This window comes from Panulirus ornatus, chromosome 56 (genome assembly GCF_036320965.1).
Source record: "Panulirus ornatus isolate Po-2019 chromosome 56, ASM3632096v1, whole genome shotgun sequence".
NCBI classification, from domain to species: Eukaryota; Metazoa; Arthropoda; class Malacostraca; order Decapoda; family Palinuridae; genus Panulirus; species Panulirus ornatus.
In genome coordinates this window covers 26,915,131-26,934,112 of record NC_092279.1, presented here as the reverse complement: position 1 = coordinate 26,934,112, position 18,982 = coordinate 26,915,131, and the positions used below count along the sequence as shown (strand labels likewise).

The following is an 18,982-nucleotide window of genomic DNA, read 5'->3' as shown; positions in this document are numbered from 1 at the left end:
GCACGCCTTTCACCCTCCTGTATGTTCAGGCCCCCATCGCTCAAAACCTTTTTCACTCCATCCTTCCACCTCCAATTTGGTCTCCCACTTATCCTCATTCCCTCCACCTCTGACACATATATCTTCTTGGTCAATCTTTCCTCACTCATTCTCTCCATGTGACCAAACCATATCAATAAACCCTCTTCTGCTCTCTCAGCCACACTCTTTTTATTACGACACATCTCTCTTCCCCTTTCATTACTTAATCAAACCACCTCACACCACATATTGTCCTCGAATATTTCATTTCCAACACATCTACACTCCTCTGCACAACCCAATCTATAGCCCACGACTTGCAACCATATAACATTGTTGGAGCCACTATTCCTTCAAACATGACAATTTTTGCTCTCTGAGATAACATTCTCACCTTCCACACACTCTTCACTGCTCCCAGAACCTTTACCCCCTCCCCACGCTGTGACTCACTTCTACTTCCATGGTCATGTTTCCATCCACTGCTAAATCCACTCCCAGATATCTAAACGCTTCAGTTTTTCTCCATTCAAACTTACGTCCCAATTGACTTGTCCCTCATCCCTACTGAACCTGATAACCTTGCTCTTATTCACATTTACTCTCAGCTTTCTTCTTTCACACACTTTACCAAACTCAGTCACTAGCTTTTGCAGTTTCTCACCTGAATCAGCCACCAGCACTGTATCACTTCCTGAGCCCTCTCATCCATAACAGACTGCATACTTACCCCTCTCTCCAAAACTCTTGCATTCACCTCCCAAACAAGCCTATCCATAAACAAATTAAACAACCATGGAGATATCATGCATCCCTGCCCCAAACCAACATTCACTGGGAACCAATCATTTTCCTCTTTTCCTACTCATGCACATGCCTTACGTCCTCAATAAAAACTTTTCACTCCTTCTAGCAACTTACCCCCCACACCATGTACTCTTAAAACCTTCCACAAAGCATCTCTATCAACTCTATCACATCCATCAATGCTACATACAAATTCATTTGTTTATCTAAGTATTTCTCATATACATTCTTCAAAGCAAACACCACTTCTGAAACCACACTGCTCTTTTCCAGTCTGATGCTATGTACATGCCTTCACCCTCTCAATCAATACCCTCCCATATAATTTCTCAGGAACACTCAACAAACTTATATCTCTGTAATTTGAACACTCACCTTTATCCCCTTTGCCTTTGTACAATGGCACTATGCATGCATTCCACCAATCTTCAGGCACTTCACCATGAATCATACGTATATTGAATATCCTCACCAACCAGGGAACAACACAGTCACTCCCTTTTTTTAATAAATTCCACTGCAGTGCCATCCAAACCCGCCGCCTTGCCGGCTTTCATCATCCGCAAAGCTTTCACTGCCTTTTCTCTGTTTACCAAACCATTCTCCCCGACCCTCTCAATTTGCACATCACCTCGACCAAAACACCCTATATCTGCCCCTCTATCATCAAACACATTCAACAAACCTTCAAAATACTCACTCTACCTCCTTCTCACTTCACCACTACTTGTTATTACCTCCCCATTAGCCCCCTTCACCGATGTTCCCATGTGGTTGGCATGAGGTAATGTTTTTCATTTAAAACATGACACATTTCATTCTTGCCACAGCACAAGGAATACCTTTGAAGAGTATATGTATAATGTCAATTGCTAAAACATCCAGGTGTATTGTGAGAGGATTATAATTCATGTATTTTACACAGCCACAAAAATTCTGGAGTTATATTATGGTATTGGAACATTATCATCATTGTTTGTTGTTGTCTGTCATCTATAAAAAAATGTCATTGCTGTAAATGTAGATAACATTTACAGGTTGTTTTTATATTTTTAGACAATGATAACATCACCTCCCTTGCTCCATCACCACCCTTACTCATTCACTACCCTTGCCTTATCACCACTTTTGTTCTGTCACTATCCTGACTCCAATACTACTCTCACTTCATCACATTGTGGCCATATCATGCTCTTATAGGGAAAGCTCTTTATTGCTCATGAGGGTAAAGCTTTTTTTGGAAGTATGGATAGTGGCTTACTGTGAGCTGAAGTACCATACTATCTTTTCTTTGTTGATCAGAAATTCATGCATAACATCTATAGTTCATGTATAATTCAAATTGTCAAAATATGCACCAACTTTTATGTGACATGAAGTTCGGGAACACATTCTGTATTTTGTGCTTATTTCTGTAGATATATTAAGTATCTTTAAGTGTTTTATACTTTTAGGTCTGAACTTGGAAAAATCTCTTTGGATTATGTATTCCGTGAGAGAGAAAACCTGAACATGAATATTGTTGAAGTCATTAACAAGGCCTCTGAAGCCTGGGGGATCACCTGCCTTCGATATGAAATCCGTGAGTGTAACTTGACCCAGTGCATGAATGACAAGCAGTATATTATAAAACCCCACCCTGTTGTCGGAGTACATTTTCAGCTTTATGTCTGAAAAGTCAAAAAATGAAGTTACATTTGATGTTTTTCTCTCATATTCTTAGATCTAATCTATATTGCATATCCATTTAGTTTTCCTGTTACATATTTCTAGACACACTTATTTTATCATTACCATACTTCTTTTATTCATCATTTCTCTTTTAGTTTTGATTTTTCCATTATCCCTATGTTTGAAACACAGGGAGGAAAACTGGATGATATATTTAGCATTGATAACAAAAAATTAGATCAGACTAGCTTAGTAGCCCTAGGTGGTCACTATGTTTCCTCCTATAGCTTATCTCCCACTGTCTTGCTGTTGTTTACCTCAGCAAATAGCACAAAAATAATGCTTTGAGTAGCAGCATGTTTCCTTTTCCTTATCTGAAAATTGCTTATAAACTTGTCACTTTCACCGTTGTCCCCTGGGATGCTGTTTGTACTCCTGATCTGAAAATGAAACACAATAAAGAAAGCCACTCAGAATGCATTTTTGATGTAAGTGTTATGTCTGGTTGGTTATCCTCCCTATATCCACAAAGTTTATTATTTGGAGAATATCCTTTTAGTTTCAAGAGAATTAAATTTTTCTTCATCATTGGCATCTTAAGCTCTTCTTCCCATGATTAAGGAACCCTTGATTGACTGAACTTAAGGTAAGATGTTCTTTGGTGTATTAGTGAGAGGGGAAATATATGCTATTTCTACTCGCCTTACTGAAAACCCCATACCCTCAGTAATATCCTCAATTGCCACATTACTCACTTCAGCATTTGAATTACCCATCATTGATACCTGATCTCTTACATTAGAACTACTGACTCACTTGTTCAGCTACTCTCAAAACACTTACCTCTCTTCATCTTCCTTCTTGTGGCCAGTTACATAAGCATAAATGATCATCTATTTCTCGTAATCATTTTTACCCATATCAGTCTGGAGTTCACATCCTTTTTTACAAATTTTTACAACTCCTGCTTCAGCAGTCGTGTTACCCCCTCCTTAGCACTTGCCTTAACAGTGACCCCTGACTCTAACCAAGACTTTTGCAAAACATTCTTTCCCTTACTCTTTAGTTTTGTTTCACTCAGAGCCATAACATACAAAGCATTTCAAACAGCAACAGACCTCTGGGTCCCTTTGAGGTGATTGTGACAGTGGAAGAGGTATGAAAATCGTAGATCAGTGTGGAAAGAGTCGAAATACATACAAAATAAAGATAGTAAAACAGTATAAACTTTTCATGCAGCTAATGAGGTACAAATAATGTCAGTCTTGGACTTAAAGTGAAATATTTATCAGTCTGTTTTGAAATGTATCTATGTCACTACTTTCAGCCACTCTTATTAGTAAATCATTCCATATGGTAACAATCCTGTTGAAGAAAATGTATTTTGCCTCATTCGAAGTAAAATGTTTGCCCATGAGTTTGTTACCATTACTACAAATGAAATCAGATGAATCTCTCCCTATATGTTGTTAGATTGAGATTATTGATGCCTTTGATGATTTTGAATGCCTTTATGGGATCACCCCTTAACCTTTTCTTTTCCGAACTGAATAGATCTGAATACTTTAATTGGGAATCATTTTGGTAGCTGGCCTGTACTTTCTCCATTTTGTGTATGTAGGGTGACCAAACTTCCAGATTTCTTTCCTGAAATCTACTATGGTACCAATCTCTCCTCCATTCTTCTCATCTGGGTTACATCTTCACACATTCAGAACGCAGCCAGAGCCTTCGAGGAGGATGAACACTCCTTGCTGGCTCCTTCTTCTGTCCCATCTTGAAGAAATTAAAGTGCAAGGAGGTTTCCAGCCCTCATGCTCCTGACCTTCTAAGTCACCTTCTACAGCATGCAGGGAATACATAGGTAGAACTTTTTTGCCATATTCACAAGGATAGGAACTATAAGAAAATTTTGGGATATCTTTTAAAGTAAAGAAAACTCTCAATTAGTTGTTTCTCAATTTCAGAGAAAAAATATTTTGATGTGAAGTTTTAGTTGTTTTTCTTCAAAATTCTAGATTTGCTGGAAAATCTTAGTTCTTCTACTGAAATCAAGCTGTGAAATATTTATGTTTAATCTGTTTCATGGTAATTCATTTGATATTATTTGCAATATTTTGACCACAAGAAGCATTTTAGATTATTTTTGGCATCATTTAAGGTAATGAGGCCTTTCATTAAGCTACATATCAGTTTTTGGAACAAATTGTTTTTTGGTGTAAGAAATAACCTGAATTTTTGTCATTTTTTAAAGAAAAGAAACTTGCTTTATACTTTCAGTATAGGTTAAATTTTTCATGGTGAATAATATTCTGTGGAAAAATTTTTATTTTGGGATGATTAAGTTCTACAATTAAGCTTTATTAATGTTGTGGAGAGAAAATTATGTTTTGGGATGATTAAATCCTGAAATTAAACTTTAAAGTAACTTCACATTCCACTCATATATACATAATATACATATCAACATATACCCATATACACATACACAAACATATACATATATACACCTTTACATATTCATACTTGCTTGCCTTCATCCATTCCTGTCGCTATCCAGCCCCACAGGAAACAGCATCGCTACCCCTGCTTTAGCAAAGTAGCGCCAGGAAAAACAGACAAAGATGGCCACAGTCATTCACACTCAATCTCCAGCTGTCATGTGTAATGTACTGAAACCACAGCTCCCTATCCACATCCAGGCCCCACAGACCTTTCCACGGTTTTACCTCAGAAGCTTCACATACCCTGGTTCAGTCCATTGACAGCACGGTGACCCTGGTACACCACATTGTTCCAATTCACTCTATTTCTTGCATGCCTCTCACCCTCCTGCATGTTCAGGCCCCAGTTGCATAAAATCTTTTTCGCTCCATCCTTCCACCTCCAATTTGGTCTCCTGCTTCTCCTTGTTCCCTCCATCTCTGACATATATCCTCTTTGTCAATCTTTCCTCATTCATTCTCTCCATATGTCCAAACCATTTCAACACACCCTCTTCTGCTCTCTCAACCATGCTCATTTTATTTCCACACATCTCTTTCAGTATTTACTTAATCAAACCACCTCATACCACATATTGTCATCAAACATTTCCAACACATCCACCCTCCTCCGTACAACCCTATCTATAGCCCATGCCTTGCAACCATATAACATTGTTGGAACTACTATTCCTTAAAGCATACCCATTTTTGCTCTCTGAGATAATGTTCTCTCCTTCCACACATTCTTCATTGCTCCCAGAGTCTTTGCCTCTTCCCCTACCCTGTGACTCGCTTCTGCTTCCATGGTTTAATCTGCAGCTAAGTCCAGTCCCAGATGTCTAAAACACCTCACTTTTTCCAGTTTTTCTCTATTCAGACTTGTACCCCAATTAACTTGTCCCTCAACCCCACCAAACCCAGTAACCTTGCTCTTATTTACATATACTCTGAACTTTCTCCTTTCCAACACTTTTCCAAACTCAGTCACCAACTTCTGCAGTTTCTCTCTTGAATTGGCCACCAGAGCTGTATCACCAGCAAATGACAACTTACTTCCTAGGGCCTCTCATCCACAACAAACTACATATTTCTCTCTCTCTCTCTCTCTCTCTCTCTCTCTCTCTCTCTCTCTCTCTCTCTCTCTCTCTCTCTCTCTCTCTCTCTCTCTCTCTCTCTCTCTCTCTCTCTCTCTCTCTCTCTCTCTCTCTCTCTCTCTCTCTCTCTCTCTCTCTCTCTCTCTCTCTCTCTCTCTCTCTCTCTCTCTCTCTCTCTCTCTCTCTCTCTCTCTCTCTCTCTCTCTCTCTCTCTCTCTCTCTCTCTCTCTCTCTCTCTCTCTCTCTCTCTCTCTCTCTCTCTCTCTCTCTCTCTCTCTCTCTCTCTCTCTCTCTCTCTCTCTCTCTCTCTCTCTCTCTCTCTCTCTCTCTCTCTCTCTCTCTCTCTCTCTCTCTCTCTCTCTCTCTCTCTCTCTCTCTCTCTCTCTCTCTCTCTCTCTCTCTCTCTCTCTCTCTCTCTCTCTCTCTCTCTCTCTCTCTCTCTCTCTCTCTCTCTCTCTCTCTCTCTCTCTCTCTCTCTCTCTCTCTCTCTCTCTCTCTCTCTCTCTCTCTCTCTCTCTCTCTCTCTCTCTCTCTCTCTCTCTCTCTCTCTCTCTCTCTCTCTCTCTCTCTCTCTCTCTCTCTCTCTCTCTCTCTCTCTCTCTCTCTCTCTCTCTCTCTCTCTCTCTCTCTCTCTCTCTCTCTCTCTCTCCTCTCTCTCTCTCTCTCTCTCTCTCTCTCTCTCTCTCTCTCTCTCTCTCTCTCAACTCTTGCATTTAACTTCCTAACCATGATATCCATAAACAAATTAAACAACCATGGGGACATCACACACCCCTGTCACAGACTGACATTCACTGGGGACCAATCATTCTCTTCTCTCCCTATCAACTTGCACACATGCCTTACATCCTTGGTAAAAACTTTTCACTGTTTTTAACAACTTGCCTCCCACACCACATACTCTCAAGACCTTCTACAAAGCATCTCTATCAACCCTATCATATGCCTTCTCCAGATCCATAAATGCTACATACAAATCCATCTGTTCTTCTAAGTATTTCCCACACACATCCCTGGGGATAGGGGAGAGAAATACTTCTCACGCATTCCTCACGTGTCGTAGAAGGTGACTAAAGGGGACGGGAATGGGGGGCTAGAAACCCTCCCCTCCTTTTATTTCAACTTTCTAAAAGGGGAAACAAAAGAAGGAGTTACGTGGTGAGTGCTCATCCTCCTCAAAGGCTCAGATTTGGGTGTCTAAATGTGTGTGGATGTAACCAAGATGATAAAAAAGGAGAGATAGGTAGTATGTTTGAGGAAAGGAACGTGGATGTTTTGGCTCTGAGTGAAATGAAGCTCAAGGGTAAAGGGGAGGAGTTGTTTGGGAATGTCTTGGGAGTAAAGTCAGGGGTTAGTGAGAGGATATATGTGTCAGAGGTGGAGGGAACGAGGAGAAGTGGGAGACCAAATTGAAGGTGGAAAGATGGAGTGAAAAAGATTTTGAGTGGTCAGGGCCTGAATATGCAGGAGGGTGAAAGGCGTGCAAGGAATAGAGGGAATTGGAACGATGTGGTATACCGGGGTCAACATGCTGTCAATGGATTGAACCAGGGCATGTGAAGCATCTGGGGTAAACCATGGAAAATTTTGTGGGGCCTGGATGTGGAAAGGGAGCTGTGGTTTCGGTGCATTATGTATGACAGCTAGAGACTAAGTGTGAACAAATGTGGCCTTGTTGTCTTTTCCTAGCACTACCTCGCGCACATGCGGGGGGAGGGTGTTGTCATTTCATGTGTGGCGGGATGGCAACAGGAATGAATAAGGGCAGACAGTATGAATTATGTACATATATATATATATATATATATATGGAAGTAAGGGGAGTGGGGGAGGAATGGGATGTATTTAGGGAATCAGTGATGGATTGCGCAAAAGATGCTTGTGGCATGAGAAGAGTGGGAGGTGGGCTGTTTAGAAAGGTTAGTGAGTGGTGGGATGAAGAAGTAAGAGTATTAGTGAAAGAGAAGAGAGAGGCATTTGGACGATTTTTGCAGGGAAAAAATGCAATTGAGTGGGAGAAGTATAAAAGAAAGAGACAGGAGGTCAAGAGAAAGGTGCAAGAGGTGAAAAAAAGGGCAAATGAGAGTTGGGGTGAGAGACTATCAGTAAATTTTAGGGAGAATAAAAAGATGTTCTGGAAGGAGGTAAATAGGGTGCGTAAGACAAGGGAGCAAATGGGAACTTCAGTGAAGGGCGTAAATGGGGAGGTGATAACAAGTAGTGGTGATGTGAGAAGGAGATGGAATGAGTATTTTGAAGGTTTGTTGAATGTGTCTGATGACAGAGTGGCAGATATAGGGTGTTTTGGTCGAGGTGGTGTGCAAAGTGAGAGGGTTAGGGAAAATGATTTGGTAAACAGAGAAGAGGTAGTAAAAGCTTTGCGGAAGATGAAAGCCGGCAAGGCAGCAGGTTTGGATGGTATTGCAGTGGAATTTATTAAAAAAGGGGGTGACTGTATTGTTGACTGGTTGGTAAGGTTATTTAATGTATGTATGACTCATGGTGAGGTGCCTGAGGATTGGCGGAATGCGTGCATAGTGCCATTGTACAAAGGCAAAGGGGATAAGAGTGAGTGCTCAAATTACAGAGGTATAAGTTTGTTGAGTATTCCTGGTAAATTATATGGGAGGGTATTGATTGAGAGGGTGAAGGCATGTACAGAGCATCAGATTGGGGAAGAGCAGTGCGGTTTCAGAAGTGGTAGAGGATGTGTGGATCAGGTGTTTGCTTTGAAGAATGTATGTGAGAAATACTTAGAAAAGCAAATGGATTTGTATGTAGCATTTATGGATCTGGAGAAGGCATATGATAGAGTTGATAGAGATGCTCTGTGGAAGGTATTAAGAATATATGGTGTGGGAGGCAAGTTGTTAGAAGCAGTGAAAAGTTTTTATCGAGGATGTAAGGCATGTGTACGTGTAGGAAGAGAGGAAAGTGATTGGTTCTCAGTGAATGTAGGTTTGCGGCAGGGGTGTGTGATGTCTCCATGGTTGTTTAATTTGTTTATGGATGGGGTTGTTAGGGAGGTAAATGCAAGAGTCCTGGAAAGAGGGGCAAGTATGAAGTCTGTTGGGGATGAGAGAGCTTGGGAAGTGAGTCAGTTGTTGTTCGCTGATGATACAGCGCTGGTGGCTGATTCATGTGAGAAACTGCAGAAGCTGGTGACTGAGTTTGGTAAAGTGTGTGGAAGAAGAAAGTTAAGAGTAAATGTGAATAAGAGCAAGGTTATTAGGTACAGTAGGGTTGAGGGTCAAGTCAATTGGGAGGTGTTTGAATGGAGAAAAACTGGAGGAAGTGAAGTGTTTTAGATATCTGGGAGTGGATCTGGCAGCGGATGGAACCATGGAAGCGGAAGTGGATCATAGGGTGGGGGAGGGGGCGAAAATTTTGGGAGCCTTGAAAAATGTGTGGAAGTCGAGAACATTATCTCGGAAAGCAAAAATGGGTATGTTTGAAGGAATAGTGGTTCCAACAATGTTGTATGGTTGCGAGGCGTGGGCTATGGATAGAGTTGTGCGCAGGAGGATGGATGTGCTGGAAATGAGATGTTTGAGGACAATGTGTGGTGTGAGGTGGTTTGATCGAGTAAGTAACGTAAGGGTAAGAGAGATGTGTGGAAATAAAAAGAGCGTGGTTGAGAGAGCAGAAGAGGGTGTTTTGAAATGGTTTGGGCACATGGAGAGAATGAGTGAGGAAAGATTGACCAAGAGGATATATGTGTCGGAGGTGGAGGGAACGAGGAGAAGAGGGAGACCAAATTGGAGGTGGAAAGATGGAGTGAAAAAGATTTTGTGTGATCGGGGCCTGAACATGCAGGAGGGTGAAAGGAGGGCAAGGAATAGAGTGAATTGGAGCGATGTGGTATACAGGGGTTGACGTGCTGTCAGTGGATTGAATCAAGGCATGTGAAGCGTCTGGGGTAAACCATGGAAAGCTGTGTAGGTATGTATATTTGCGTGTGTGGACGTGTGTATGTGCATGTGTATGGGGGGGGGTTGGGCCATTTCTTTCGTCTGTTTCCTTGCGCTACCTCGCAAACGCGGGAGACAGCGACAAAGTATAAAAAAAAAAAAAAAAAAAAAAATATATATATACTTCCCACGTATTCCCTGCGTGTCGTAGAAGGCGACTAAAAGGGGAGGGAGCGGGGGGCTGGAAATCCTCCCCTCTCGTTTTTTTTTTAATTTTCCAAAAGAAGGAACTGAGAATTGGGCCAGGTGAGGGTATTCCCTCAAAGGCCCAGTCCTCTGTTCTTAATGCTACCTCGCTAACGCGGGAAATGGCGAATAGTTTAAAAGAAAAAAGAAAAAAAGATATATATGAAGTCTGTTGGGGATGAGAGAGCTTGGGAAGTGAGTCAGTTGTTGTTCGCTGATGATATAGCGCTGGTGGCTGATTCATGTGAGAAACTGCAGAAGCTGGTGACTGAGTTTGGTAAAGTGTGTGAAAGAAGAAAGTTAAGAGTAAATGTGAATAAGAGCAAGGTTATTAGGTACAGTAGGGTTGAGGGTCAATTCAATTGGGAGGTGAGTTTGAATGGAGAAAAACTGGACCAAGAGGATATATGTGTCGGAGGTGGAGGGAACGAGGAGAAGAGGGAGACCAAATTGGAGGTGGAAAGATGGAGTGAAAAAGATTTTGTGTGATCGGGGCCTGAACATGCAGGAGGGTGAAAGGAGGGCTAAGAATAGAGTGAATTGGAGCGATGTGGTATACCGGGGTTGACGTGCTGTCAGTGGATTGAATCAAGGCATGTGTATGGGGGTGGGTTGGGCCATTTCTTTCGTCTGTTTCCTTGCGCTACCTCGCAAACGCGGGAGACAGCGACAAAGAAAAAAAAAAATATATATATATATATTTTTTAGACTTTATGTCTAATTATGTCTATTATCCCTAGGGATAAGGGAGAAAGAATACTTCCCACGCATTCCTCACATGTCTTAGAAGGCGACTAAAGGAGACGGGAGCTGGAGGCTAGAAACCCTCCCCTCCTTGTATTTTAACTTTCTAAACGGGGAAACAGAAGAAGGAGTCATGCAGGAAGTGCTCATCCTCCTTGAAGGCTCAGATTGGGGTGTCTAAATGTGTGTGGATGTAACCAAGATGAGAAAAAAGAGATGGGTAGTATGTTTGAGGAAAGGAACTTGGATGTTTTGGCTTTGAGTGAAACGAAGCTCAAGGGTAAAGGGGAAGAGTGCTTTGAGAATGTCTTGGGAGTAAAGTCAGGGGTTAGTGAAAGGACAAGAGCAAGGGAAGGAGTAGCACTACTCCTGAAACAGGAGTGGTGGGAGTATGTGATAGAGTGTAAGAAAGTAAACGCTAGACTGATATGGGTAAAACTGAAAGTGGATGGAGAGAGATTGGTGATTATTGGTGCATATGCACTTGGGCATGAGAAGAAAGGTCATGAGAGGTAAGTGTTTTGGGAGCAGCTGAGTGAGTGTGTTAGTAGTTTTGGTGAACGAGACCGGATTATAGTGATGGGTGATTTGAATGCAAAGGTGAGTAATGTGGCAGTTGAGGGAATAATTGGTGTACATGGGGTGTTCAGTGTTGTAAATGGAAATGGTGAAGAGCTTGTAGATTTATGTGCTGAAAAAGGACTGGTGATTGGGAATACCTGGTTTAAAAAGAGAGATATACATAAGTATACATATGTAAGTAGGAGAGATGACCAGACAGCATTATTGGATTACATGTTAATTGATAGGCGCATGAAAGAGAGACTTTTGGATGTTAACATGCTGAGAGGTGCAACTGGAGGGATGTCTGATCATTATCTTGTGGAGGTGAAGGTGAAGATTTGTAGAGGTTTTCAGAAAAGAAGAGAGAATGTTGGGGTGAAGAGAGTGGTGAGAGCAAGTGAGTTGGGAAGGAGACTTGCGTGAGGAAGTACCAGGAGAGACTGAGTACAGAAAGGGAAAAGGTGAGAACAAAGGACGTAAGGGGAGTGGTGGAGGATTGGGATGTATTTAGGGAAGCAGTGATGGCTTGTGCACAAGATGCTTGTGGCATGAGAAGTGTGGGAGGTGGGTAGATTAGAAAGGGTAGTGAGTGGTGGGATGAAGTAGAAAGATTATTAGTGAAAGAGAAGAGAGGTATTTGGACAATTTTTGTGGGGAAATAATGCAAATGAGTGGGAGATGTATAAAAGAAAGAGGGAGGAGGTCAAGAGAGTGGTGCAAGAGGCAAGAAAGAGGGTAAATGAAAGTTGGGGTGAAAGAGTGTCATTAAAAATAAGGGAGGATAAAAAGATGTTTTAGAAGGAGGTAAATAAAGTGCGTAAGACAAGGGAACAAATGGGAACATTAGTGAAGGGGGCTAATGGGGAGGTGATAACAAGTAGTGTTGATGTGAGAAGGCAAGGGCGTGAGTATTTTGAAAGTTTGTTAAATGTGTTAGATGATAGAGTGGCAGATATAGGATGTTTTGGTCGAGGTGGTGTGCAGAGTGAAAGGGTTAGGGAGAACGATTTGGTAAGCTAAAAGAGGTAGTAAAAGCTTTGCGGAAGATGAAAGCCGGCAAGGCAGCAGGTTTGGATGGTATTGCAGTGGAATTTATTAAAAAAGGGGGTGACTGTATTGTTGACTGGTTGGTAAGGTTATTTACTCTATGTATGATTCATGGTGAGGTGCCTGAGGACTGGCGAAATGCTTGCATAGTGCCATTGTGCAAAGGCAAAGGGGATAAGAGTGAGAGCTCAAATTACAGAGGTATAAGTTTGCTGAGTATTCTTGGGAAATTATATGGCAGGGTATTGATTGAGAGGGTGAAGGCATTTACAGAGCATCAGATTGGGGAAGAGCAGTGTGGTTTCAGAAGTGGTAGAGGATGTGTGGATCAGGTGTTTGAAAAATGTATGTGAGAAATACTTAGAAAAGCAAATGGATTTGTATGTAGCATTTATGGATCTGGAGAAGCCATATGATAGAGTTGATAGAGATGCTCTGTGGAAGGTATTAAGAATATATGGTGTGGGAGTAAGTTGTTAGAAGCAGTGAAAAGTTTTTATCGAGGATGTAAGGCATGTGTGCGTGTGGGGAGAGAGGAAAGTGATTGGTTCTCAGTGAATGTTGGTTTGTGGCAGGGGTGCGTGATGTCTCCATGGTTGTTTAATTTGTTTATGGATGGGGTTGTTAGGGAGGCGAATGCAAGAGTTTTGGAAAGAGGGGCAAGTATGCAGTCTATTGTGGATGAGAGAGCTTGGGAAGTGAGTCAGTTGTTGTTTGCTGATAATACAGTGCTGGTGGCTGATTTGGGTGAGAAACTGCAGAAGCTGGTGACTGAGTTTGGTAGAGTGTGTGAAAGAGGACAGCTGAGAGTAAATGTGAATAAGAGTAAGGTTATTAGGTACAGTAGGGTTGAGGGATAAGTCAATTGGGAGGTAAGTTTGAATGGAGAAAAACTGGAGGAAATGAGGTGTTTTGTATATTTGGGTGTGGATTTGGCAGCGGATGGAATCATGGAAGCGGAAGTGAATCATAGGGTGGGGGAGGGGGTGAAAGTTCTGGGAGCGTTGAAAAATGTGTGGAAGTCGAGAACGTTATCGTGGAAAGCAAAAATGGGTATGTTTGAAGGAATAGTGGTTCCAACAATGTTATGGTTGCGAGGCGTGGGCTATAGATAGAGTTGTGCGGAGGAGGGTGGATGTGCTGGAAATGAGATGTTTGAGGACAATATGTGGTGTGAGGCGGTTTGATCGAGTAAGTAATGAAAGGGTAAGAGAGATGTGTGGTAATAAAAAGAGTGTGGTTGAGAGAGCAGAAGAGGGTGTTTTGAAATGGTTTGGTCACATGGAGAGAATGAGTGAGGAAAGATTGGCCAAGAGGATATATGTGTCGGAGGTGGAGGGAATGAGGAGAAGTGGGAGACCAAATTGGAGGTGGAAAGATGGAGTGAAAAAGATTTTGAGTGATCGGGGCCTGAACATGCAGGAGGGTGAAAGGCTTGCAAGGAATAGAGTGAATTAGAATGATGTGTTATTCTGGGGTCGACAAGCTATTAATGGATTGAATCAGGGCATATGAAACCATGGAAAGTTTTGTGGGGCCTGGATGTGGAAAGGGAGCTGTGGTTTCGGTGCATTATACATGACAGCTAAAGACGGAGTGTGAACGAATGTGGCCTTTGTTGTCTTTTCCTAGCGCTACCTCGCGCACATGCGAGGGGAGGGGGTTTTCATTTCATGTGTGGCGGGGTGGTGACAGGAATGAATAATGGCAGACAGTATGAATTATATACATGTGTATATATGTATATGTCTGTGTGTGTATATATATGTATACGTTGAGATGTATAGGTATGTATATGTGCGTGTGTGGATTTGTATGTATATACAGGTGTATGTGTGTGGGTTGGGCCATTTTTTCGTCTGTTTCCTTGTGCTACCTCGCTAATGCGGGAGACAGCGACAAAGTATAATATTCTTCAAAGCAGTCACCTGATCCATACATCCTCTACCACTTCTAAAACCACATTGATCGTCCCCAGTTTGATGTTATGTACATGCCTTCACCCTCTCAATCAATACCTTCCTTTATAATTTCCCAGGAATACTCAACAAACTTATGCCTCTGTGATTTGGACACTCACTTTTATCCCCTTTGCCTCTGTACAGTAGCACTATGCATGCATTCCTCCAATCCTCAGGTACCTCACCATGGTTCACACATACATCGTATTCCATGTGTCATAGAAGGCGACTAAAGTGGATGGGAGAATGGGGGCTAGAAACTTTCCCCTCCTTGTATTTCGGTTTCTAAAAAGGGAAGCAGAAAGAGTCAAGTGGGGAGTGCTCATCCTCCTTGAAGTCTCAGATTGGGGTTTCTAAATGTGTGTGGATGTAACCAAGATGAGAAGAAAGGAGAGATGGGTAGTATGTTTGAGGAAAGAAACCTGGATATTCTAGCTCTGAGTGAAATGAAGCTCAAGGGTAAAGGGGAAGAATGGTTTGGAAAAGTCTTGGGAGTAAAGTCAGGGGTTGGTGAGAGGACAATAGGTAAGGAAGGAGTAGCAATACTCCTGATGCAGGAGTTGTGGGAGTATGTGATAGAGTGTAAGAAAGTAAATTCTAGATTGATGTGGGTAAAACTGAAAGTGGATGGAGACAGGTGGGTGATTATTAGTGCTTATGCACCTAGTGATGAGAAGAAAGATCATGAGATGCAAGTATTTTGGAAGCAAGTGAGCAACTGTGTCAGCAGCTTTGATGCAAAAGACCAAGTTCTAATGATGGGTGATTTAAATGTAAAAGTGAGTAATGTGGCACTTAAGGGTGTAATTGGTATACATGGGGTATTCAGTGTTGTAAATGGAAATGGTGAAGAGCTTGTGATTTTGTGTGCTGAAAAGAGACTGGTGATTGGGAATACCTGGTTTAAAAAGAGATATACATATGTATGTATGTGATTACGAGAGATGTTCAAAGGGCATTATTGGATTACATGTTAATTGATGTGCTGAGAGGGGCAGCTGGAGGGATGTCTGATCACTATCTTGTGGAGGCTAAGGTGAAGATTTTTAGAGGTTTTTAAAAAAGAAGAGAGAAAATGTTGGAAAGAAGACAGTAGTGAGAGCAAGTGAGCTTGGAAAGGAGACTTATGTGAGGGAGTACCAGGAGAGATTTAGTGTAGAATGGCAAAAGGTGAGAGCAAATGACGTGAGGGGAGTGGGTGAGGAATGGGATGTATTTAGGGAAGCAGTGTGATGGCTTGTGCAAGAGATCCATATGGCATGAGAAAGGTGGGAGGTGGGTAGATTAGAAAGGGTAGTGAGTAGTGGGATGAAGTAAAGTTGGTAGTGAAAAAGGAAAGAGAGGCATTTGGATGATACGTGCAAGGAAGGAGTGCAGATGACTGGAAGATGTATAAAAGAAAGCAGCAGGGGGTCAAGAGAAAGGTGCAAGGGTTGAAAAAGAGGGTAAATGAGAGTTGGGTTAAGAGAGTATCATTAGATTTTAGGGTAGATAAAAAGATATTTTGGAAGGAGGTAAATAATGTGCATAAGACAAGAGAATATATGGGAACATCAATGAGGTGGGGAAGTGGTAACAGGTAGTAATGAAGTGAGGAGATGGAGTGAGTATTTTGAAGGTTTGTTGAACGTGTTTGATGATAGAGTGGCAGATGTAGGGTGTTTTGGTTTGGGTAGTGTGTAGAGTGCGAGGGTCAGGGAGAATTGTTTGGTTAAGAGAGAAGAGGTATTGAAAGCTTTGGGGAAAATGGAAATCCAGCAAGGCAGCGGGTTTTGATGGTATTGTAGTGGAATTTATAAAAATAGGGGGTGACTGTGTTTTCTGTTGTTCTCATATTAATATCATTCATAATATATCACTTCATATTATATGTTATCTGTTAGCCTGAGGAAGTATTGTAAAATGCATTAGTTATCATTCAAGGTGGAGAAGTCTCATTAAGTTTTACTGCAAATCTCAGTGAAAAAGTTTTTTGGCCTGAAAAGTGATTTTTGTAGTTTTCCTTTAAAAACTAATTTTTCTTTAAAATCAAAATAAATATTACATTTTTTATGTTTAATAGGATTCTGGGGTTAAAATGTTCTTTTAGGAATATAAAGTACCGAAATCAAGCTTTGAAATATTTAGTCAGTCCACTGTCCACCCATATGTGAAGAAGGGTGGTTGTGTTTGAAATGAAATGTTGAGGACAATATTTGGTGTAAGGTGGTTTGATTGAGAAAATAATAAAAGTAATAGAGAGGTGTGTTCATAAGAAGTGTGGCTGAGAGAGCTGAAGTGGGTGTTCTGAAATGGTTTAGACGTAAGGAAAGATTGATTTAGGAGAGGGTGACAAAGTGTAGAGGACAAGGAAAAGTGGGAAACCAAATTTGAGATGGAAGAATGAAATGAAAAAGATATGTCGTGACTAGGGCCTGAAGATGCAGGAAGGTGAAAGGCATGCATTGGATAGAGTAAATTGGAACAGGTGTCGATGTGCTGACAATGGACTGAAACAGGACATGTGAAGTGGCCAGGGGAAACCATAGAAAGGTCTGTGGGGCTAGGTTGTGGATAGGGGGCTGTGGTTTCAGTGCATTGCACACATTGCACATGACAGTGAGAGAATGTATGTCAGTGAACACATACTTTCTTCATCTTTTCCTAGCACTGCTTTGCTATTGCAGGAAACTGGGGATAGTATTTCTTATCTCATTCTCTCTATATGTCCAAACCATTTTAGTTCATCTTCCTCAGCTCTCTCACCCACTCCCTTTTTATTACCCTCATCTCCACTCATCTCTCATACCCTTTCATTACTCACTCTTATCAAATTACCTCACACTATATATTGTCCTCAAACATTTCACTTCCAACACATCCACTCTCCTTCTCACAACCTTGTCTGTCAGTTTTACTCCGATATCTTATAGTCTTAAGACCTTCTACAGGGCATCTCTGTCAACTCTTATTATATGCCTTCTCCAGATACATGTGTCTCATTCAAATCCATCAGTTTTTCTAAGTATTTTTCATGCACTTTCTCTAAAGCAAACACCTGATCCACTCATCCTATACCACTTGTGGAACCATGCTGCTCCTCCCCAATCTGGTGCTCTGTATATTTTATATATTTCGCTATTATTCACTTCATATTACTCACTATGTGTGGGCCATAGTAAGCATTATGCAGTAATACCCCAATTATTACTACCCCTTAGAGCAATGTTTTGTTATTGTGCTTTTGCTTACATCTTGGAGCTCTAGTTTTACTGGAAAAAATTATGAAATCCTTAAAAGAAGTCATAAGTCACTAATCCAGACACTCACAAAATGCTAAGAGCAGCTGTCTTTGTTTATACTCTCATGGCAAATCAGAGCACCATGCACACAAATGCTCACATTTAATCAGCACTGAACTTCCACCAGTGTTAACATAGTACAAATTTTGTTGCACTTACATTTGTGTACACATTCTTGCTGGCTTGCCAGTTTTTTGTTTTTGTGAATATTTTTTACCAGTCATGTCTGAAAAATGGCCTGCAAGGTCTGTTGCTAATAAATCATATAAAGATTCTTAGAAAAGCCAAGTTCAAGTGCTGATAGTCATTTAAAATTCCTTAAAAAGGTTTCTACTTGGATGTAATATTATAAGTGCTGAGATGGTTGGAAGCTGGTTAGTGGTGCTTTCAAATTGGTTAAGAGTGTTTAGAACCATTATTAAGAATGCAAAGAAGATATAAAACTTGTGCTATGATCAATATAAGATTAATAGCAGTTTGTTTGAACAAATGGAATGTAGACCTGTAAGTATATGGTTGGCTGACCAATTGTATCATAATATGCTATTGAGCCAAATTCATGGGAAAAGCAAGGAGAATCTTCAGGCATCTGCAGGAAGATGATGAATCAGAAACTTTCTCAGCCAGCAGAGGGTTTAATCAGTTCATACAGTGCAGTAACTTGCACAGCATCTGCATTTGTGATGAAGGTGTGAGTGGAGATGTGTAAGCTGCTCAGGAATTTCACACCACCCTCGAAGCTGTCATCAAGTGTGGCAACTACCTCTCTCCAGTTTGTCTACAATGTTTATGAAAATGGCTTTTAATGGAAAAGAATGCCATCCCACACTTTCATCTTTTGAGAAGAGAAGCATGGTTTTGGGTTCAAGGTTGCAAAAAATCACTTAATGCTACTGCTGGAGGGTAATACTGCAGGAGACTTTAAGCAGCAAACCCACAAGCTATGAGGGGATTTTCAAAAAAGCATATACCTATCCATTAGAAAGTGAACAAGAAAGCCTGGTGATAATTGATATTTTCCCACTGTAGTTTATGTCACATTTTTGCCCAGCAGTGAAGTGCTATTGTGAAGGAGGAAACTTTGAACCCAGAGAATTGTTGGTGCTCAATAATGCCCCAGGCCACCCTGAGACTCTAGAAATCCTACAG

General features: G+C 41.2%; 1 protein-coding gene across 1 annotated transcript in view; it reads left to right on the top strand.

Moving 5' to 3' along the window:
- Stoml2 (stomatin like 2) overlaps positions 1 to 18,982 on the top strand; it is a 77,502-nt gene that overhangs the window by 26,091 nt on the left and 32,429 nt on the right. Inside the window, exon 5 of the mRNA XM_071694163.1 lies at positions 2,283 to 2,410. Coding sequence (XP_071550264.1) covers positions 2,283 to 2,410 — 128 coding nt within the window. The remainder of the gene's footprint in view (positions 1 to 2,282; positions 2,411 to 18,982) is intronic.